The sequence below is a fragment of the Poecilia formosa genome, unplaced genomic scaffold (genome assembly GCF_000485575.1).
Source record: "Poecilia formosa unplaced genomic scaffold, Poecilia_formosa-5.1.2 Scaffold16, whole genome shotgun sequence".
Lineage (NCBI taxonomy): Eukaryota > Metazoa > Chordata > Actinopteri > Cyprinodontiformes > Poeciliidae > Poecilia > Poecilia formosa.
Window position 1 is genome coordinate 3,446,186 of NW_006799955.1, and position 23,836 is coordinate 3,470,021.

The 23,836-nt window shown below is 39.1% G+C and overlaps 1 protein-coding gene across 22 annotated transcripts in view; it reads right to left on the minus strand.

The window, feature by feature from the left end:
• Positions 1-23,836, minus strand: part of LOC103134340 (dedicator of cytokinesis protein 9) — a 77,617-nt gene that overhangs the window by 32,215 nt on the left and 21,566 nt on the right. For 8 of the 22 annotated variants that reach the window (XM_007546540.2, XM_016668679.1, XM_016668677.1 and 5 more), the window contains exons 1-7: positions 20,348-21,748; positions 9,622-9,738; positions 5,908-5,997; positions 3,604-3,686; positions 2,815-2,884; positions 1,105-1,200; positions 136-270 (exon numbers count right to left, since the gene is read on the minus strand). In XM_007546540.2, the coding sequence (XP_007546602.1) occupies positions 136-270; positions 1,105-1,200; positions 2,815-2,884; positions 3,604-3,686; positions 5,908-5,997; positions 9,622-9,738; positions 20,348-20,518 (762 nt within the window). In that variant the 5' untranslated portion in view covers positions 20,519-21,748. Of the gene's footprint in view, positions 1-135; positions 271-1,104; positions 1,201-2,814; positions 2,885-3,603; positions 3,687-5,907; positions 5,998-9,621; positions 9,739-14,308; positions 14,576-20,347; positions 21,750-23,836 lie in introns of those variants that run through there. The other 14 variants (XM_016668681.1, XM_007546545.2, XM_016668673.1 and 11 more) reach the window with 5 other exon arrangements.

Here is a 23,836-nt window from a genome sequence, read left to right on the forward strand (position 1 = left end):
GGCTACGTCATTAGCAAACACGGCGCCAACATGGATATCCTGTTTGGGAAAACACGCCAACGGTCATTCGGGTTCAGCAAGCCTCAACAATCAGGGTCTCTGTGCCAGAGATGACCTCAAGAATTCAGAGCGTACCTGAACCACACCCATGCAGGAATCCAGGAAAATGGTTCCTTTTGGCTCTTTGGAGATCTTCTCGTCCTTGTAGAAGTTCAGATTGTATGAGCCGTCCCCAAGCTGCGTAAGGTGGAAATACCGCCTCTTGAACGACTGAAATGATGGAAAGAAACAACATTCAGGTCTAAGTCACTGGAAAAGAAAAAAGTTGCATTTTGTTCATTTGTCTTTGTAGATCCATCCACAAAGAATTTGCCAATAAAAATCCACTGCATCACAATATGTGTTAGTGTTCAGTCAGTACAGGCCATTTACCATTTAGGCAATTTAATGTTTTTCAGGGTTTCCTGGGTAGAGAGAGGCTGAATAAAAATGCACACCACACTGAGAAACAATGAAGCCTTGTGTAATTGCATAAAATACCAAATAAAATGCATCGACATGTATGGTTGCAGTATGTAAAAAGTACACTAACTACAAATATATCTGCAGGGGACTTGTATAAGACTGACATGCATGCACACATAAGCACAGTTTAGTCAACCAATTAATCTGACCTAAATGCTTTTGTACTGCTGTCTGGTATCTGGAGATTACCAATGCATGCATTGTTAAGACATGCAAACAGCACACAGAAAGGGCCTGACCATATTGTTGTAAAGGCAACACTACTGCGATCCTGTTTGTTTAACTTCATCCATTAATTCCTAAAAATAGGCACCCTGGCAGACATTATCCCTTACGTAAATAAATCCTGGATAAAACCGCACTCTTGAGCTTAGAAAATGAATCATTACAGTGATTAACTGGGACAAAAAAAAAGAAGACTTTCCACGATTATTAATGTCAGAATTCCTAAGCAGGTATTAAATCAGCAGTAAGATTCTCACATCTGGATGTGTTTGTCAGAAGAGTTTCTCTTATTAAACTTTTTTCTGAAGAGCCCAAAAAGGCCGCCTTTGAACGTTTTCATCACTCTTTTCTCACCCTCATGGTGACGCTGATGGCACTGTTCATGTTCCCTTTATACAGCCAGCCGTGTTTGGAAATGCCCCCTTTCTGGGATCCTAAGGAGGCAGTGTCCTACAAGACATAAAGAAAATATCAGACAAAAAAAAAAGTTTAGAAATGTAGTTTAGAATGGCGACATAATTACTAAAGACATCTACTTATTTAGAAAACCAGAGAAAATTTGTACTTAAAGAACTTTGGACATTTTCTTTTTTTTTTTTTTCTTTTTTTTTGCATTCAAGCTTCATAAGAATTAGATCATGCTACTAATTAGTGACCCTGCCATGGTCCTGGTGTGTGCAAAGGCTTTCATCTACTGCTTTGAGAAGACACAGAGAGCCGGCGCTGTGCCGAGCTGTCTCAATCAAAACAAGCAGCCACAAAGACATAAAACAAACGCTGAGTTTTTAAACAAATACATTTCCCCAACTTCAGAGAAGAGACGTACAAATCCGGGCCGTTTCACGCCACACTCCTATCATGTGTGGGATGAAATCACAGTTTCACATATGACCAGAACACAAGATACCGTGACCTGCTTTGCTCCATCGTCTGCAAAAATAAACCAATTAGTAGAGCAGTGATAGAAGATCTGTCCTGGTTTATGTCAGCCCTGCTTCGTCTGCAGTTAGAACTTTCCTGCATTAAAGCAAATGACCTCTCAAGATGTCACTTGCTCTGATCCAGTGTCCGTTTCTCCTCCTTTTCTCTGTCCAGTAAAACAAAAGGGGATTTTAAAAGTGCTGACTGTCTTCTCGCAGTTTCATTGCGGAGGACTGAAGAACGCTGAAAAGCAGCTGGAAAGGGGTCAGAGCCTGTTTAATCTCATCTGTGTCTAGACAGCCTTCACAAGTACAGACCATAGAGGCAGAAAAGTGACAGCCTTTAACCACTGAGACAGAAACAGAAGGCATTCGAGATCTAAGGCCAAGCTGAGGACACAGGAGAGAGATGGACAACAAATGTTGCAGATTTCTAACATACGCAGTTATAGTGTGAATAAAACATGTCAACACAAACCCCATTAAAAGGTATGGCTTCTATGTTGCTAAAAAGAAAAAAGAATTAGACCAGCATAAATCAATCCAGAAATTTTTACATCTTTAATGTAAGCCATAATTTATGTGGAGAAAAAACCCCTCCACCAAAAGTGGGGTGTGGAGGAAGGTCGGGATAATTGCGATACATCTCTCAAAGCAGTCGGTGACCTTGTGTTATTTCAGATAACACTTGTTTCGACAAGAGTTTAGGATTATCTTTGCTGCTTTAAACACTCCCAGCAAGATCTGAGGGTTTGCCAGGTGACTTATTAGCCTCCTTGTTGCAGACTCACAAGCCGTTCCAAAGACAACAATTATAGTCATTTAATCTTCGCAGGAGCACACATCCCCTCTGTCACACATGGATGAGCAGAAGACGAAGAGAGATGAATGCTGAAGCTCTGAAATCTGCCTCTGATCCAGCAACAAAATGTTTATTGCACTTAATTTCAGTCCTTTTTGAGCTCAGCTCTGAGGCAGAAAATGGTGTTTTACTTCAAACAGAGGAAGAAATAATACAACATTTAGGGAAAGCTAGTCTTTCGGGATAGCTTTGATGTGATTTTTTTTTTTTTTATGAAAAAGAGATAATAAAACGACAAATATGTGACACCAGTGTACCAACTAATGTAGTGCATGGACTTACCTCCTCTTTATCAACATCTTCATCCACTTCAAACACATGAACCGCCAGTTTTTCAGGCCGGGGTACTTTGCTGTAAGAACAGGTGAAATTTGAGTTTGATCAAGCAACACTGTTTTGTGTACATTCTTTCAAACGCATTGTGTTTTGACAGAGATTACATTTTTAACCTTTGACTTATTTTAATAAACTGGAAAACTCTTCTCCAAGAGTGTCGGCAGTTAACATTGTAAATGGAAAGTCCAGGATGATATAAATGCTGCATTTTACAGTAATGGTCCAAGGAAACTAGGAAATGAAAAGTTGCCAAATGCTAACTTCACATTAACGGAAACAGTGCCAGGGATTTTAACAGGCGATCTGTGTCGTGAAGCATTGTTTTAATTTCCCCAGAATGAGTGAAGCAACAAAGCATTTGGCAATCGTTGCAGTGTGCAGGACATCGTCAGCTAACACACTGCCAGTAAAATATATATTCTTCAGGGAAGAAACTGTTGTTGGTGACACAACCTCTTGACAATGAGGGTGTTTTCCACATGGCTGTATTTTAGAAATGGTGCCGTGCTCCATGAAACAAAAAGGAAACACTGGTTTGCACGTAAATGAGAGCTAGGTGTTTCCTTGTTAGGGCACGCAGCATTTTTTTCCAAAGCAGCAGATGAAAATAGATGACAGCTTTGGCATCTACGCGTTATCTGAGTACCTGTTATTACTCCCCTCATGCTGATGTCACAATGTGGGACAAGTTAACTTTACTCACTGCAGAGTTGAGGATTTAAACTGCCGACTTACTTTGGAAGCTGTCGAAAATCCCCAGAATAATCCTCGTACTTGTAGTTGACCACATGCCAGTCAGACTTGTAGGTCTTAATGCACTGCAAAGACATGGATGATCAATTAATGGGACTTCGTTCAGTGGGTCTGAAGACAGCTGCACCCCGTAAAATGACACAAACTGCAGCCTTGCAAGATGAAACAAGTTTGCAATCCTTATTTCTAACACATGTGCTGAGTTCCTTTTTAAATTATGATGCTGTGTTTGTTCACTAATGTTCTCCAAGAAAACCTCTATTTATGCTAGGATGAAATTACACACAGGTGGACCCTTCTTACTAATTAGGAATTGACTGCAGACAGTTGAGTTAAATGAAACTTGCAAACCTAAATTAACGTTTTCAGGTTCTGGGATTATTATTTTTTTACTTATTAGTAATAAGTAAAAAAAAAAAAAAGTCTAAGCAAGCTGAGTATCCCAGCTACTAAAAGCCTTGCAGTCAAGCTCTTATTTAGACAGGTATATGTTGAGAATCTCCATGTTGAACTCTGGTCAGAGGGGGTTTCGATTTATAGGACACTGATGAGTTCTTGTGTTACCAATGAGCATTTTTGGACAGACATTTTCTGACAAAAGTTTGATTTCTCTTATTTTGTTCAATGCATTGTGTTCTGATGGTGCAATAGAGCTTGTTCACATTAAAGCCACAGAAAATTTGCTGGAGACGTCCACCGTCAACTTGCCAGCAGTTGGTTACCATGGGGACTGAACATGGACCAGTGAACCTATTACTGCTAAAGAAGGAGTCACACGGACTTTTAAAGGCAACTCTCTCTGCTGGCGTCAAGAAATGTGACAGGTGCAACTTTCCTCAAAAAGCTCTGTGTCTGAATGAAGACACTGCATTATTCATGTCCTTCAGACAAGAGATTTTTTTTATATGAATTTACAAATAAATTACTTAATTGCTTTTAATAATTTTAGTAAACAGTCTCTCGATATCTTTTAAGGGAAGGTCTGTGATCTACAACAGGCTAAAGATGTGAGACTGCATCTCAGAGCTGCTGCAGAATAATAGTTTATGCTTATTTCTGTTATTAAAATGTGTCTTTATTCTTGGCTTTGTAAACCTTTTGCACAAGATGGCTCATTTTTTTATGTTATCTGAGCTACAGCCATTGAATTTGATGCTCGAGATACTAAAATGAAACTAAAAAGATGACAACCTCAAAGTGAACTTTTGCCTTGAAATTCCACAGATACAGAAAAAAAAAAAACTGAATCTCAACATAACATTCTTCAGAAAATTAGCGGAAAAGGAGTGTGTGGTGACTCCACCTCGGTCTGACCATGCCTCGGCAGGGAGTGTATCACTATCCTCTTTTACTTGGAAAGTGGACATCTGTTCATTGTTAGAGCCAGTGATAGGAGCAGCTCAGAGGTATCTGTTCAGCAGAAATGCGTGGCGCTTACAAGAAGTGCCCCTGCTGGGAGACGAAACGTAACCTGAACAGGAGACGAATTAGAAACGGAGAAGCTGTCAATCTGTGCAGCTGTCTGAGTGATGTCACACAACACTTGAGCTGTGTTTTGGTATCTTCATGACTTCATACACGCCGTTCTCTAATCGCTGACCTGTGACCTGGAAGGTGGACTGTCAGCACGCAGCTGCTGTGTGGCTCTTTAAAGGAGTAGCAGCGCTGTGTATGGTCTTAGTGGTTAGATTTTAGAGATTTGGTCAGCTCTAAATGAATGTTTAAGACGCTTTACTTCAAAATTCTCCCCAGGATTTTAATTTGACTGAGAAGAGCTTAGACAAGATCCATCACAGACAAGAAAATATTTGCTTCCTTCCTTGTCAACACCTCCTGGACAGAAGACAATTAAAATACCAATGGCATAAGTAGATGTTGGGACAAAGTGACATATGTCTCGCAAAGTTGAGAAAAACATTCGTTTCGAGTCAAAAACGTCAGTTTGGGCTCTTTAAGACTGACACTCTGTCGCTCTGCTTGAGACTCTTATTTTGAAGTAGGAAAGGAAGTAGTTCTTGAGCTCCAGCTGGTCTCTTGTGTTGACAGAACTAACTAATATGGAGACTGGTTGACAAGAATTGCTCACACGTAGCATGTATGGAAGAAGGTTCAACCATTTTTAAATGACCCGTTTGGTAGCATTTTGGGCATTTGGAAGAAAAATGAAACAATAGCACGACAAATAAGATGCAAATGACTCGGTAGCAGTTAACTCCTAACGAGGCAGTTTGAGGATAAACTGGCTGAGATCTGATTTTGCTGCTTTTTGTTGGGAAATGAGTTTACCTCCTGGACAAACAGGCTCTGGGCCTCCCTCTCAGCATTTTCAGGCACTGTGGGGTACAGAGTTCTCCCTTGGCGCCTCAAAGTTGAAATCTGTGAGGAAAAACGAAACGGGGAATTACAGAAGACTTTCCACTAACACTGCAATACTGAAAATGAAACAAAATGTGAAGCAGCAGGATGTCGTTTTCCTAGAAAGCCCAGAATTGTGGTTTAAATGAGTCACAGTTGCTCTGGGTGTCCTTGCAAATATTATTGGGCATTTGAGGTTAGATCAACATCTGACTGATCAAATCCAGTGGGAAGCAATTCATTAGTGATGTGTCAAGGGCCCGGAGACACTTTATTGAGAACGAGTACAGTCTGTGGCAAACTACATGTTTTATGAGAACACAATAGACTTTGAAGTGAAAAGCCTGCAGATTTGAAAAGGTTGTGTTTCACATGTAACAAAACACTAAATCTAATCATGTTTAAAGCTACCCCAGGACTTTGATTACTACTAACAGGGTGAAATGACAGTATCACTTTTAGTTTCTGTAATTCAGCCTTTGACATTTACATGTTCTTTGCAAATTATAGACACATAATAATAAATAACAGAGCAACATATAAACATGCTGGTGTTTTTATTTGGATCATTGCTTAAGTTGTACCTGTATTTAAAAAAGTAATAATTAAGAGATCTAGCTTGTAAAACTTGTAATACTTTTAAAGTTGAGGATTCTTTGTCTCCAAGTCGTGTCACCTTTTGTTGCTAAAGTGTGGAGTTCCCAGGTATGCTGAAGTGCCTGAGGTGAAAGCAAACACTCTTTCAACACAGACAAGTCATGAGTCGTTGATGACCTGAATGATAAGACACACAAAAAATGCGACACTGCTGTCTTTGTCTTCCACACAAACCAAAACATAAAATTATGTGCCGTAAAAAGTGTTGGTTGTGTCATCTGAAAGAAATTCCATATGCTTTCCTAAGTAAACCTGCCAATCCCTCTTCCTGCTTGTAGCAAAGTTTCCTGCAAAGATTACAATCTTTACAATGCAGGAAGCAGAAATAAACAAGCATATAGGTAAAAGGGTAACAGGAAGCATTTAAATCGGCTTCAAGTCGCCATTTTTCTGTGCTGGAGCGATCACAGAATAATTGCTGGGGTCAAAAGGAATCCTTAAACATTTGAGTTGGAATATTATTGACCTCACATTCCAGACTTTAAATATATTATATTTGAGTGCTGCATGTTGACTAAGGTGGGAAAAAACAGGCTTAAGAAATGCAAACAAAGTGATTGATACTCAACCAGGGCACAACACAAAGCCATCAGAGTCTACTGAGGTGATATAGGTCTTGTTTTACAAAGAACAGCAAATGATGCTTGATGAACCAGTTTGGAAAAATATGCTTCCCAAGACTAAAACAGGGGTAGAACAAAACAAAGGATCTGTTTCAGGTAGTTTCGCAGCTTCCTACAATGCTTACATCATGAACTTAGCAGTTTTCTACATAACTTCAGCTGCTAAATCTCCGCGTTGAAACGTCAACTGATTACAGTCCTGTCTGTACAAGAGGGCGGGCCGGCAGAAACAGATGTTAAGTTCAATCACCGTGCCTCAGTATGTTTTTCTTTCCTCCGTCAGAATCACCTGTCATTCTCTGACAACGCTTCGGTTGTAACACTGACATCTTATCTTCACAAGAGCAGGCTGGGCAAACAAACTCAAAGCCATATTGTTACTCAGCACTCGGAAATCGGAAAAGTCCAATAAAGAAACAAATATTCATTCCTTCCTTATATCGTTTGGTAAGAGATACTGTCAGTAGTTATCACTTCCTGCTCCTTAACCCGAGGTACATTTTGTTAGATGTGAAAGTCTTCATGAGGAATAATATAACGACTTATGTCTCTGAAGGAAATTGTATAGATAACCAGGAAAAGGCTGACTCCATAAAACCTTTACTGTGCAGTAGGGGTTCAGAGGAGTTGGACCCAGACTTGAGGACACACTGTATATCTCATTGTTGCTCTTGAGGAAGGACTTCCATTTCCTGAGGTACAAGCACTGGGACAGATTTCCATCTAGTATTTTCCATCTGCAGCAGCGTGGAAACAGTGAGAGGTTGCGAGTCCGGCATGGTGCGGCTCGAGATAAAGTTGACTGTCACACAACATAATGGACAGAATGAGCTAATTAAACAGATAGCCCCTTGCCCCTAACACGCTAGAGCACAGAGAGAAATAAACAAAAGGAAAAGTCCACCCAGTATTCACAACACAGCCCCACCTGGGCCAGTGGGGCCCGGGTGGGACACTGCAAACGCTAACAAGCACAACAAAAGAATCAAGTTAAGTAAAAATACTTTTTTTACGGTTTGGAAACATATTTCTAGAAAAACATCAGAAAGGGCATTCACCATGCCAAGCCAGCTTTATTTATAAAGCACTTTAAAAAACAGCAGGCACTGACAGAAGTGCTGAACAAACAAAATGAACCAAAAACACTGATTAAAACAAATGAGAACAACAAGTGAAATGATTAAATGTAGAAATAAAATTAACATAAATAAAATTTGAAACTTACACGGGGACAAGTGCTAAAAAGAAGATGTAGGTCTTAAGATCAGATTTATAAGTGGCTTGCGAAGATGCTTTTCTGTGCAGCAGCAAAGCAATCCATTATGTGGGAGCAAAAGTTTGACCTGCCCTGAGCTGCAGGCCAGAGGCAGCTCCTACTACAGCTAATCAGCTCACCAAGAACGGGAGTGCAGGTGCAAAATCTCGTAGAGATAGGGTGAGGCAAGACCAGAAAATACACCCTTTTTAGACTCATCATTATAAATAGATTATTAGAATAACAAGGTCTTCATAGTGCTGCATCATAACCTCAACATAAACAAAGTCTCCCTGAATTACACACACGGGCTGCACTAAATGTTCATCACTATTACAGTTTAAATTTTGTTTCCCACTAACAAGAGGCAGATTTATTAGTCAGTTTAGGGTTGTAACAATATCACACTATATTTAGTGATATTTGTCATCAAAGTGAGAGCTGTCTCACAAAGTTTTATCGTGATGCTGTCAACATATGACTATCTGGTGAAGAAAATTTAAGCTAATATTATGGGCCCGGTCGTAAAGGTAATTGGTTTAAAGCTAAAGACCCTGAATCTGACAAAACTGTGACTGGCTAACCAGTAGCTGCTAATGTTAGCATCTCTTTCAGTGCTGCCCAACAGATCGACTGTTCACAACTTTCACAACTTTTTAGTGAGACTTGACAGCATGTAATGATTTCTAGAGATTGATCAGATTTCTTTGCGTCAAAATGGAGTCTTAGTTGCTCAAGTGTTGAGCGAGCATGTGACTGTTCTTCATAAATTATACTTTTTTCCTCCATAATCGAGTAGCCCTATTAGGTTTCACAAACCATGAAGAAAAACAATCAGCTTCTGTCTCAAAAAGGTTTTATTTTACATCATTTCTGGGCAACTGGAGAAACTCATATCAGTTCTGTCTCAACATGTGCAACGTTTTGACCTGTGAAACCTAGACTGAATTACAGCAGTAAAAAAAAAAAGCATTTGATTTAAACTTGGTATTCATTATATTTTTGTACTTGTAAAAATTCCAGATGTAATTGAAAAGCCAAAGCCAAAAAGGTTTTGTCCATACGTATCTTTACACTCAGAGTTGGTACAGACATGGCTATCAAACCCACCTCAAAGTCCTCCAGGGGGAACTGCAGCATGTCACGGAGAACATCGCTGAGGATTTGCGTCTTTCTTTGCACCAGCACATTTTCATAATCCAGCGGCTCAATCACCTTTGGTTTTACCTGGAAAACACAATTAGTGGAATATTTTGAAACAGATTCATTAATGAGATGACGAAGATCAATGACCTACATTGCAGACCTCTGACTGGCATCAACAATGATTAAACAAACAATACAGATTGAGAAGTTGTGACCCCACGTTCACATTTACTGCCAAATATGAATGTCTGTGACACATTAAACTTTTCAAGAGTCAAAACGTTTTTCAGCTCGTTTGCTGCTTAAGATAAAGATACATTGTAGGCGTCCCATTGGCCTCACAAAATATGTGACAAAGTTAATGACAGAGACTGGAAAGATACTAAATAAACATAGCGAAAAGAGAACTTAGAAATGTTTGATTTCACTTATTAGGCATTATAATACAAAAAAACCCAAAAACCTGCATTTGCATTCTAACCAAATACATAGAACTACCACAACAACTTTATAGATAACAAATATTAATTATATTGTATATTTAACATTCTCTCTCTTTTCGGGGCATTAACTCATCACACAAAGGTACTCTGATAAATTGTTAGAAATTAATTTGAACAACAAAGTGTAATAATTACTCTTTTAGAAATATAAGCAAACAAAATTTGTGTTTGTAAAAAAATGTTAGAAAATGGCTTCCACCTGTTTTTGTTAAACTTCTAAATGCTTTGCGCTATAAATTATTTTAAATTAAAGATGTAAATGTCTTTGCAATGATGTGAATAACATCTGTTTATCACAGTGTTCCAACATTCCCTTCTTTACAATATATCACACTGAATAGCAGCTGGACTTGAAATATTAATAGGAAACCATGGAGTTAATCTCCATTTAAAAATATATGTTGTCACGTCTATGCAGTAAATGTGATTTAAGCTATATTACACTGTAAATTACAAAACAAAGGAACGTGTGGAAGGTCTGAATATTGTCAGAAGATGTGCTTTTATTTTGAAGAGTCAGAAATCAAATTTTAATTATGCCAGTTTAGTAGCAACATAATTGGATGTTAGAAGCCAGTTAAGTTTATCTTTTCCAGAAATGAACCACCATTTAACACATAATTCTTTTTTAGAGTCATCTGTGTAGTAATTAGTGCTGAACAACAGCTGATACAGACTGTTATGAACCACTAAGAGCTCACAATCCAAAAACAATAATAAATCAAACACACCCTTTTGCAGGAGACTGAGATAGGTCTTAAAACTTCAGAGCAACTGTTTGAGTAAAGGTTTAAGCTTTAAGAGTCAAATCTTTTAACTGAATGTGAAACAAGTCTGAGTCCTAAGTCTTTGGAATGTAAGAGCAATTCAAGTTTTAAGAGGATAAATCTGAGTTACAGCTTAAGTCTTCAGATCACAAATCATAGTCCAGTCTAGTGTCCTTTACACAGCCTTTGTAGAATCTGTCCAAATCATATCTTTGGATTGCAATGTGAATTAAGCCTCGGGTTTTTGCAATTTAAGTCTAACTTAAATTGCAAAAAGTCTCATGGTGGCCCCATCTCTACAAGGAATCACAATAAAAAAAAAAAAAAAACTGTGGACTAAGAGAACATACAGAGACTACAACTCTGCAGAAACTAAACCAACCGTGCTGTCTTGTTGGGTATGTGGGTGGTTTATTTCCCAGATAAGTAGTGACAAGTCAGTAAGGACTCCAAATGTGCAGAGAAAAAGACAACTATTCGGCCAGTGGGAGCTGGTTTGATGAGCTTAACCTCTTTGTGGGAGCAACAGTACTCTCATGGAAACAATTACACGACACACCAGCTGTAGCACAGCATTCAACAAGTCATCCTCCACAAATCAGATCAAATACCTTTGACTTTCTGTGGTAAAGATCAATCAGAAAATGTATCCTTGCTTTTAGCCAACAGTTTTGAATACACCATTCATGTTGAATGCAGGTATGAAAGTTTTGAAACACTGCTTCAGACGTCTGTAAGCTGTAAAGATACAGAAGACCATTACATGTAGAGTAAGCTGTCAACACTGGCAACCGATTGGAGGCAAGGATAAAACCTAAGAGCCCAGGGAGGCAGCAAAGTGAAAAATGAACAGTGACACTTAAGCAGACTTAAGGGCAGAGTGACAGCACGGATCACTCATCGCCTCCACATCTGGAGTTGATAACATCTTGCATGACCTCAGAGAAAAGTCGTGGATATTGACAGGCTTAAAAACGGTGAAGGAGTTGACAGAACAGGCATGACTTGCTATCGGGAGAAAGCAAACCCAAAACAGTACCGTAAGGTCTTGCATATAAGGCAGTTCTCTATTCGTAGCATAACTGAGTTTCCCAGTATTTTTTAAGTCAAAACATCTTCTGTTAAGTATGCCTTTCAGATGCAGTTATGCATCAAAATGGAGGGAAGGTGAGAAGATGGACACTAAGATTGTTGTATGTAATACAGGTAAGCCTGGAAGGAATTCATGATATCCGAAAGACAAGATGTGTCCTAATCTGTGTCTCACTTCTAAATCCCCCTAAATCTTCTGACACAATCAGACAAGTTGTTTAAGGTACATTTGGCACACCCAGTTTTGCATCCAAATAAAGCAACATTCTGGACACAAGACTAAACCAGGGATCAAATGGACCCTGGAAGGTTTACCTAAGACAGAAAAGGGATTGGAGTATCAACAAGGATACACATTCAACACCCTGACACCAAGGCAAACTGTGAGAGTAATGAGGTACTGAAAATTAGTCTGCACGGACTCAAAACCAAGCACCAAATGTCTCAAAGTGTAACCGACCTGATCCCATCATAATATTTGCATTTAGTTTTTCTAATCATTAATTCCTAAAGCTGCTCGGTTGTTGGCATATCTTTTCTTTTCTCACTCTGTGTTCAACAGAACAGAGTTCATCTGACATTGCTTCGTCAGGGGTTCCAAGTGGTCAATCATTCAGTAAACTCAGCGCTGAGTAAGACAATGGACATGCATTTTCAGGTGCTTGGTCATTCTCTTTCACCAAAGACCCGACCACAGTGAGTAGACGAGTTTCAAACTTCTTGATATCCCCTCAGATAAACACAGTACTTCAGAAGGCAGATGTAGACCAAAATGATAGAAATATTGAGGTTTGTTTCCACACATTCAAGTGCACTGCAGATTCTTGCAGACAAACTAAACTTCTAAATTAAGCATGTTTCGTAGGGATTTTATAATAGACCAGTGGGACACGGTGCATTATTTTGAACTGAAAGGAAAGTAGCACATGGTTTTAATCTCAGTTTAATCTCAGTTTTTAAACCCAGCTCTTCTATGAAAGTGTCAGAGGTTTATTAGAGAACACTGGTGAATGCACAGCATGATGAAGACCAAAGAACACACCAGGCAGATAAGGGGTAAAGTTTGACAGCAGGACTGAATTATAAAACAATATCCAAACTTAAACCTGTCATCACACACTGTTCAGTCCACCTTCAGAAAATAAAAGAACACAGGAAAGCCATAGCTGCCCACCATCCTCCATTTAGAGGCTTGAGAAAGGGCATTATCAGAAGACCAACCATGAGGCCCAGGGTAACTCTGGAGGAGCTGCAGGGATCCAGCAGTCAAGTTGGACATTTTGCAGACGTGATAACTTTAAGTCATGCACTTCACAAATCTTGCACTAATGGCAAGATTTGTGAATAACAAGAGAAGAAGAAACTTGTAACTTTCTATTGTCAGAAAGTTATAACAAGGCAGGTTTGTCACAAGCTATCTAGAAGGGGATATTAAATATGTGGAGGAAGATGCTTTGGTCATATGAGAAAAAAAATAAAACCTGCAAGCATTACTCGAAAAAATGCAAACACTTTCACATCATCCTGAACAAAATCTCAGTGTTGTTTTCTCCATCGTCCAGCAGGATCACAAACCTAAACCAGCAGCCACAGCTGGTGGTTCATTTGGTAAGTTTTATGTTTATAATTTCAAAAATTGTTCACTTCAGCAGGGTAAACCAAGAAGTTTTAGGAAACAGCAAAAAACAAAACAAACAAGCAAAAAAAAAAATAGGAATATTTGAAGCAATCACTTCTAATCCCTCCATACATCCAGCAGCTGTTTATCTGAGGCTCCAACTCCTCCCATCAGTCACACAGCCTGAAACAATGGTGCTGTGTAGTGCCCCTCCACTAACCGATACATTCAACCAAGGACCGTTCGAATGACTCTGCAGAGCCTCAAGCACTGGACACCTTCATCACGGAGAGGAAAATTATCACTGTCATTATCACTGACTTTTGAGCCGCATGAAGTTTTTTTTTTTTTTTTTACAAGCCGAAACGGTCTATAAAAACAAACTCTGAGCTTCCTTCTGTGCAGGTAGTAAAGTGCTGGTGAAAGTTCAACTTTCTTGAAAGCTGTTGCTAACATTGCAGTTTTTAAATGCGAGCTGGCAGCATTGTGGGTAATGCAACGGAGAAAAAAAAAGTGAGATGCTCACATGACACCTGCTTTGGGTGCTTTATAACCGCGGTTAACTTCGGCAGCACTGTGTGCTGAAAGACGTTCAAGTAGAGGAGAACAAATGTAATAAAATAAAACAAATACTCACATATATCATGCTACATCCTAGAATGAGTACTTACCACCACCTGTGGCACTGAGTCCACCTCAGCCTCAGCTGGACTCTTGTACTGCTGTGGGCTCTCAATGACCAGTTCCTTCTTTGGAGCTTTACCAGCTTTCCCCTGCATTGTCAACAGCTCCGATGAAATATTCCTGACTTAGATCCCAAAAATAGGCTCTTTGTGAGCATATCAGTAAGCAAACAAAGTCACGTCTTGTTTGGATAAAAAAAAAAAAAAAAAGTTTGTAGTTCTTTTCAGACTCAAGCTCCAGCTCAGCTGAGACAACTCTGACTGGAGGCAGTTGACTCACACCCAGGCTGAGGAGATGGCCCCTCCTACACTCACCACTGTGCAGCCGGAGGGAGTTAAACACCCGCTCACCCACACATATATATACACACAAAGAAGATATCTGACCCCGAACAGTCCACCTGTACTGTGACAGAGAAAAAGACAAAAAAACAACAAAAAAACCCCAAAAGAAATTCCTCAAGTATCACAGCCTGGTCATGCATGGAGCACCCACGCCTTATGAGACATAGGCATTTCCACAGGAACAAACTTAAGGAGACTGGGATCGCTACTATTAATCAAAGGCAGGGTTTTTAATTTAATCCCTAAACCTCAAACGAATCAACTAATGAGACTTTGCCCATAAAACTCCTTGTACACCAAAAAAACAGAGGCCCCTTGCATTAAAGTAAAGGCTTTACCCTTGGCCTGGTTCTTCTGCATCCCAATAAAAGCAGATCACAGGTCTGAGGCCGGTTCCACCTTCAGGGTCCCACTTCTTGTTGATGCAACTGCTCGAGGGGCATTCCAACACAAAGCAGCCCCCGTCTAGCCAAGCAAGGAATGGGCCTGACTTCTTGATTCCTCCAGTAGGCCACTGCAGGGGAGGATGTTATCTTTTCACGCCCGTGTTTCAGCTCAAGGCGAGGGGGAGGGCAGCTGTTCCACCTTCCCTCTGTCACATGTTCCCGCAGAGCCCCAAAATTTTCGTTGACGAAAATGCCCCTATGAAGTAATTAATTATCTTTCACATTAAAATGAGCAAATAGAGACAATTAGGATAATTGTACATGACATAAAACAGGAACTGTATAGTCTGATTTAATGCTACCATGAAAAAACAAATGTTATGTCTTTCTATATTATGTGTACACATACATTTTTCTGCTCTGCTATCTTGTCTCAAGACAAGGAACTCGCGGAAACACATATAAACATAACCTAATAATCAAACTGACTTTCCGTTTCACCTCTTCTCATTCATACTAACTAACAAAAGATGTTGACATCAGTTTAGCTGTATAAAACTTGACATACTCTCCAGGGTGTCTAGGCCATTGTTTCTTGTTTCCCTGCAATGTGGAATATTTCTTGGTTTTGGTTTCACAATAACTGGTTTATTTTACGACAAAAACTGGGAGGAGAAGCAAAGAAATTAAATTCATCAAGCCACATCATTTACAAAAACTGAACGATTATGTAATAGATGTACCGCATTAGATATTCATTGCAGTACTTACACATTACCAAGCAACTCGTCTTCTGTAGAATCAGCTAATTTTTTTTTTTATTTCTACATTTTACGTCCTTCTGGTCCTATGATGTGTAAAATTAATTGGAAAGAGAGAAATAAACAAAATGCAAAGTGCTTTAATTTGTGTAATTAGTTAGATACTGTCCGCATAGATCAAACTGTGGGATGGGAGGATGGCTGGCCTTCTGGGTTACATAACAAGACCTTAGAGCCAAAGTAAAATAGGGTGTAACCTGGAATGTAACAACATAACCCACCCCACGGTATGCAGCTCCAAGACTCAGCATCATGCAGCTTGTTTACAAGTCCACTTTCCAGACTGTATAAAGCTGAATAGGACAACAGCTAGTAATTGTTTCACATTTATACGCACCTACTCCAGTTTTCTGGCCAATCACCGATCTTTAAAAAAATCAGACATGCTAATTCCGATTTCGGTCAATACAGATTTTTTTTTGTTATATAACTAATGCTGTGACATATCTGATAAATCAGCTGACTGATTTATTCGTATATCCCTAATTTTTACTTGAGGTTATTATATCATAAGAATCTCACACCAGCCCATTGCTACATAATACTACACTTACATTGCAACTCACACTTTTTCTTAAATAAATCACAAGTCCAACAATGAAATTGATATCATTATCAAAATGCAAAAAAAAGAACTAAAACATAACTCAGACAATACCTTTCGCAATATTTAAAAACTATTCTGGTCATTTGAGGCTTTTGAAAACAGAGTGCAAGAACTATTGCACAGTTTTCTTTCTCACCATAAGTGGTGAGCCATTGTAAATGTTGAAAGAGGTCAAAATATGAGGAAAATGGAGATAATTTTATAGAACATCAAGAGCCTCTGTCCCTTTAAAGCATTCCCATTCTGTATTGGGATCAAGAGTCTTCATCTGTGTCAATATTTTCTACTTGCCATGACACCACTTGTCTCTATTTAGTGTATTGAAGTATCGACTGACGTTAGAGAATTACATTTCAGTGCTCCATAAGTTCTCTAATCTTTCCAGATGATTGTTAGCCACTAGTTTCACTTTCAGTTTCAAGTTTCCGACTTCACGCAGAGAGTTTATCCTAGTAAATGCAAATTTCATTTTCATAGTTTTGCTTGAGATTATTATTATTATTTTTTTTACTTTCTGATGAGGTATTAGAAATACAAATCAATTATTATGAAGGCTGAATGTGATAGGATGAGAAATGAACACTTTCATGCTGCTACACTTTCCTAAATGTTTTAAAAAGATGAGCTGGAGTTCTGAGTCTGAAAATGAGCAACATAGACACATACATACCACAAATGCCACTGTGTTGAACACTATTTGCTTATTAATAATTGTACTTTATCCTAACATTTGGGAAAAGGTGATTTCTTTAAAGTGGATCTCTACCCAGACACTGATCTTGTGAAACACTTCCCAAGTGTTCTCACAAGTGTGTTTTGTGTGTTGTGTTGATTATCTGTAAAATGCCCAACATTCAGAGATACCAAGGAGTAAACAAGCTGTGGAGGCTACATGTCTACAAAGAGATATGAACTCCTACTGTACTGTAATGTAAACAGGAAACTCTAGCTGAGGGCTAGATAAATGCTATCTTATCTATAATCTACGAATGTTTTCTGCTTGATGTCATGCAAGTTTAGTCTAGGATCTTATCACGAAGCACATAAATTTGTTCTCATTTGGCACCTTAGTTTGGAAACTACATTTGTCCAGATTAGAGGTGGTGCCCCATCTGCATAGCTGACCTCACCGTATTTCTGCCTTTAGCTGCAAAGAGCCAGAGTTTGGCTTAAGCCTGTCCTCTATTGTCACAATGGCTTGAATTCCCAGAAATAATAACCTGCTGCAATCAGAAGGAATTAAAAAGACACAAATTATGGTTTATATCCTTTCATAACAAGGCTTAGTGGATTACAAATGCCGTACAGCTACTGGAGTGACACGTAGGAATTATTTACTTTTTTCCATGCAAACAATAAGGAATAAAAGTTTAAAATCTGATACATACAAAGAGAAGGAAAAGAATGTACTCTGCATTGGATTCTTCTTATTTTTGTAATTGGATAGCTGTGATCTACAATCACATAAACATATAAATAGTTTATCATAAAAATTACCTCTTGACTTTATTTCCCAGATTGAAACTATGTTAACAGCAGATTATAAATGGGCTTTAAAATCAACTGCTACATAAACATCAACAGTGTGAATTGAAAGTGGTGTAGAACTGTACAGCTTTAGCATCATGCAGTGTGACTAGTATGCAACTAGGAGCAAACTCAATAATATTCAGGCAGAGCAATGCCAACAGTAATGAGTTCACTCTCCTTCTGAAGAAACACACCTTCCACTCTCCACACCGCTGGCTCTGATTTGATTGATTCTGACTGATTTTGATTGGAACATAGAGATAAAGTCTTAGTACAGCAGTTTTACTTTACCTTTTTGTCAATTGTGTTTTTTCGGCAAAGCTAAAACAGAGGTTTTATTAGAATAGAAGTTTGGAAACTTCTAATCTGAAAGAACTAACAGCTGCAAAATTTAATCACGCTGCATACTCTTAATAGAAGATACTTTCTTTTTTTTTTGGAAATGCTTTCAAACAAGCCTGTTGTAAACTTTAAAATGAAGACAATAACTGAGGTCTGCAGAGCTTCAGATATAGAACATATGGTTATTTGGTTTATCTGTGAGCATTACACTTTCACCCCCAGTCTAAGGTGAAATTAGTGGGATGGCTTAGCTGCACTGGAAAGATTAAAAACTTTAATATATATTACCTATATGGCACTTCAAAGACCCTTGTTGATGCTTTACAATTTCATACATTATGCATTTAGTCTTCACTCACACTGGAAGCGTGGCTGCCATTCTGTCCCTCCCGACCAGCACAATCACACCAACATATTTATGGGGACGTCGGGTTAAGTGTCTTGCCCAAGAACATGACACCAGCATGCACTCAGTCAGGCGTTTGAATCGGCGACACTCTGGTTGCGCAGTAAACGCCTAGTCCCTGCACCACTGAAATCTCTGTTTTCTTAATTTGAACCCTTTTACAAGAACTGTAAAACTCATTTAGTTTACATCATCACCACTTTAATAAGCTTTTGATAGAGTCTTAAATTGAGTGATTGATTAAGGAGGTCTAAATCTTATTTTTGGGTTGCTTCTGACCAGGAGACAGACAAGCTTGTCACAACATGACAGTTTTAACAAATATATATAAAAACATGTTTATAAAAGTTACCTACATACATCAGGTTTAACAGTCAAACTCATGCATTCTCATTCTAAAGCCCAGTCACAAAAAAAAAACAAGAAGTAAAAGAGGGAACATACGGTTAAAATGGCATTTAGGATTTGAATATTTTCCACAACACAATATACGATTAAACAAAGTCAGTTTTTCATAAATATTTCCCAATGCAAATTTTCTACATCTTTTTATTAAAGCTGCTCCGTGGTGAAAGGTGTCACACCAAGCACATTCTCTGCACACATTCAATCGATACAAAAGACTGTAAATACTGACGGAGGATTAACTCCTGCTGTCTGGATGATAAGACCGTCCCGGAGCCAAGGGAAGCAATCGTGCCCTTGACCTAATTCCCTGCCATCAGCCAGGCCACTGTCACTCAGCACTTTACATTCAATCTGATGAGCCCACGTCAAGAACAAGACATCAAACTCACACGCAATCGCACACAGTAAAGTCAACACAAACAAGAGGGGAAAGACAAGCTGGTACGGAGCAGCAGAAGCTCTGCCAACCCTGCCGGTTCCCAGATGAAGAGCGGTGATTGATTTCCAGCAGACACAGAGCTTACTGTCCCCCTCTTTAACCTCCTCACTTGCGTCCCAGCCCTCAAGAGGCTTTAACCCATGCAACGCTTAACAGGAGGCAACGCTCAGCCCTCCTACTGCCCTACTTTTTGTACACTTCACTCTACTGAATGCTTACTCACATGGAAACAAGGCTGCAAATAATGCAGCCATTACTCTGGCAAATGTGAAAGGTGATAGTGTAAGTGCATGGAAATATGCAATCCTATAAGCGTTTCCGGTTTCCTCTATATATAGAAATAGGAAAAAAATAATAATCTAGTGAAGGTAGACGTTTTATACTTCTGAATCATTTCACTGTGCACTCTCATTCAGCATTTTGGCCGATCAAAAGCAAAGGAGTTTCAAAAATGTTGTCTTTCTTAACGTGAAATATATAGAATTTTCAATAAGAAAAACCCACTGTATTTAGTTAAATATATTTTATAAACCCTCTTATACTACAGAAGATTTTTGTGCAAAATGAAAGTCCTTTTCCAGTCTTAATCATCATTTTTAAACATTATTATTTGAAATAACGATGCTTAAAATTGGCATTTAGATCCCGTATTTTTTACACTGAAACTAGGAATTAAAAACATGCACATAAAAAAAAAAAATGACACTGGGTTATAACTGCTACCACATTCAATGAAGGCAGACCTTAAGTATTCTAGGTGTTGGTATGACGCGCGACTCTCTCCGACTCAGCGCCCTCTCAGCCTCAGATGGCCCGGCAGGCTCGGCAGCTTCCTTGCAGATGTAGCCGCTGCAATTCCTCTCCAAGACAGTTCGCAGCCCGTCAAAAACAACGGCGCTGGTGGTGCACCCCATTCCTCCACATGCAAGCGGGCATCATTCAGGGGAGCCTGCTCATGACCCAGTTTCTCTTATCTTCCCCTGCTGCACTCTGGTCCATGATTCAGCTCAGACCCCCACGAATCCAGAGTTTGTTTTTTTTTTGGGGGGGAGGGGGGTTCTTTTACAGGCGGACCCAAAGACAGTTTCCAGGCAGAGGAATCCAAAGAGGGTGAATTTATGCCCTCAAACAAGAGAAGAGTCCCATAAGGCTGTAATTGTGAGCTGCACCAGTGTGCGCACAGGAATACCTCAGTCAGCAGACGAGAAAGAGCGAGTGAGCAAGGCAGAGCAGAGAGTGAGGGATGAGGGGGGATGAAGGATGCTGCGAGAGCTCTGCTGCTGCTTCGACTGAGCTTCGCCGCAGTGTGTATGTGTGTGTGTGTGTGTGTGTGCGCATCTGTCTCACTCACTCAGTCACTTTCTTGCTGTGTACTGAATTTAAAAACAAATTTTCTCCTCTTTCTTATCTGCATTTTAATTCAGTGCATGCATTACATGTTTCCCCCATTGAATTTGATTTATTTAAGTAGCAAGATGAGTAATTGCGTGAAATATGGGTTGCACTGTATCGGAATGGTTCATATCCGGAGGGAGCGTCTGAGCCACGGTCAGGCAAACAGCAATATGGCTGAATGCTTTTTTAGTTCAAGCTGGGGGGAAAAAAAGGCAGAGCAACAGCAGAAAAAAAACTATGAATCACAATGGGGGGAAGACATGTAAAATGGAAGATTCTGCAGCAGATGTTTAAAAAATTATAGGAAAAGCAATTTTAATATAAGATCAAAACAAAACAAACGGGCAAAACTAAGTGCTCTGAAATGCCTAGTTCTGGTAGTGATCCAGCTCAAGCTCTACAGAAATGTCTGTTTCCAAAACAAGACCAGGACATGGGAGGATTTAAAGCTTTCAGGCCAAGACATCAAACGGGGAGAGTTGTGTTTTGTTTTTTTTTTTTTTTTTTTTTTTTTTTTTTGCAAAAGATTAACTGCACTTGATCACAAGCTGCCAGCTCTGCCAAGCGCAGATACTGGGAGTGAAACAAAACTGAATCATGCTAAAGTTTTGGAAAACACCAAGACATGATTCACTCCTAGCAACAATCTATGAGTGACACATCTGTGGACCGCTAATGAGGAAAACAGAGGATATAAGCAGATGATGCTTTAAAAAGCTGGGAAATCTGAGTTTTTATTCCTGCGTTTAGGAAAAAGAGTCGACATACTGTGTGAGACCTGAGGTGATTCAGCTGTAAAAAGTTTGTCCAAAAAAAAAAATAAAATTCTTGACAGCACAGCGCTGCTGGTGATCAAATTATTTACACCTCAATGTTACACGTTAGAAGGAGATTAGTCATTTCACTCTGCCATTTCATACCAACTGTTCTGAGAACAAAATGATATCGCCAACTGGGTTGATATCCTGGCATGTCAATGCATTTCATACCTTATCATAACATTTTATGAATAAAAGTTATTTTTAATAGTCTATGCAGGAGAGTGGTTTTTCTGCTCCAAAATATTAACCTGTATGACACTCAGGGTTATCTTGGTTTGGTCCAGTCTGATTTCTATCAGTCAGTTTGCCAAAATGGGTTCAGATAAAAGCTATGTATTACTCGCATATGAGATTTCAACACTTCTATCTCTAATTTGTTTATCTCCAAAATTCGACAAACAAATTAGCAAACACAAATGAAACGATTTGGCAGGATGAAAATGTTTTTTTTACAGGTACAAAATGCAAGGAGGAATGGCTGACATATCAAATTATGTGTACAAAATGGGGATAATAGTTGATAAATTTGTGAACTTGGCCAGCACAGAGAAAAGACAATGATGGGAAATGATGCACCTAAAGCAATATATTTTCCTATACATTTGAATTCAGGCATCTAATTTGGATCAGAACCCAAACCTACTGGATCAGAGCATCTTCAAATACTCTATATATATATATATATGTATATATATATATATATATACACACACATATGGAAAGGTTTTGGTGCTGAAACCAAGCACAAAGCAAAGAAGCTCACAACATCCTCCTACAAAGAGGAAGACAGGGAAACAGGGTCACGTTCATCATGGTTTGTTTATCCCCTACTTTTCCTTCCTTTTTCTGTAAGCAGTCCTTGATGACCTCTTAAAAGAAAATGAAAACTGGCTCAAAAGAAAAGAATAGAAAAGAAAAGAAAAGAAAAGAAAAGGATTGTCCGCAGCAAAGCTAGATAAAAACAATATGAATACATTTTTAAGGCTCACTGCTTCATGAAATATCTCTACTCTGATATTAACACATGCAGATAAATCTACCCAAACAAATCATCAAGAAAGACAGTTTGCTTGCACGCATTCCCTCATGCTGCTGCTGTGTTAATATTTCAGCACTGCTTGACATACTGAACTACATTTGAAAGAAAGAGGAGAACTGCAGAGAAAAGCTGCTGAGTCTGTGAATGAAGGAAGATTCAGCAATACTGAGGTGGGGGGAAAAGGGGGAACGAGGGCCAAGCCTTTGATTGCTCAGACGGAAGTGCATCTCTTATTTTAGCTTATCGTTTTTTTTTTTTTCGCACTGTAAATCCAGACTTCATCCTCTTGCCATTACAGAGAGGGATTTATAGGTTTAAATAGAATAACAAGTAATAATCTGCAGGAAAGCTGAAAAGTTATAAATCTCCTTTTTGGAAACTGCACAGATGAACAGTCTCTTTTTTTTTGCTAAATTTAAAGGATGTACAAATGAGTCCTAACTACTACTCAGTGCAGAGCGGCAACGTGCGTATGAGTGAGACCTTGGTCAGACCACAAGCAGACGTTGTCTGGAGTGACACAGCTGGCCATCATAAATCATCTTGCTTGGGGGCGCAGATTTATCATATGCCTGTAAGGACATGCCTTCACCAGTGTGTGTGGGCTTCCGGTGTTCATGCCATCCTGAACGGTATTTGTGGAATTTTTAAATATAACGTCCAAACAAAAGCTATCAAAAGGCACAAAGCCGCAATGAAACCTGGAAGAAGGCAAAAATCTTGAAATTTCCCCCCTCCAAAATTGTGTTGTTTTAAACATTTTGAAATAAGTGTGTTTAATATAGATTTTCACCATACTGGAAAACTGAAAAAAAAAAACAAACAAAAAAAAACTATATATATATATATAAAAAAAATAAAAAAAATTCCCTTCTCACCCTCCGCGGGTGGTCTCTTTCATCCTCTGAGCTCGGGTCCTCTACCAGAGGCCTGGGAGCTGGAGGGTTCTGCGCAGTATCTTGGCTGTGCCTAGAACT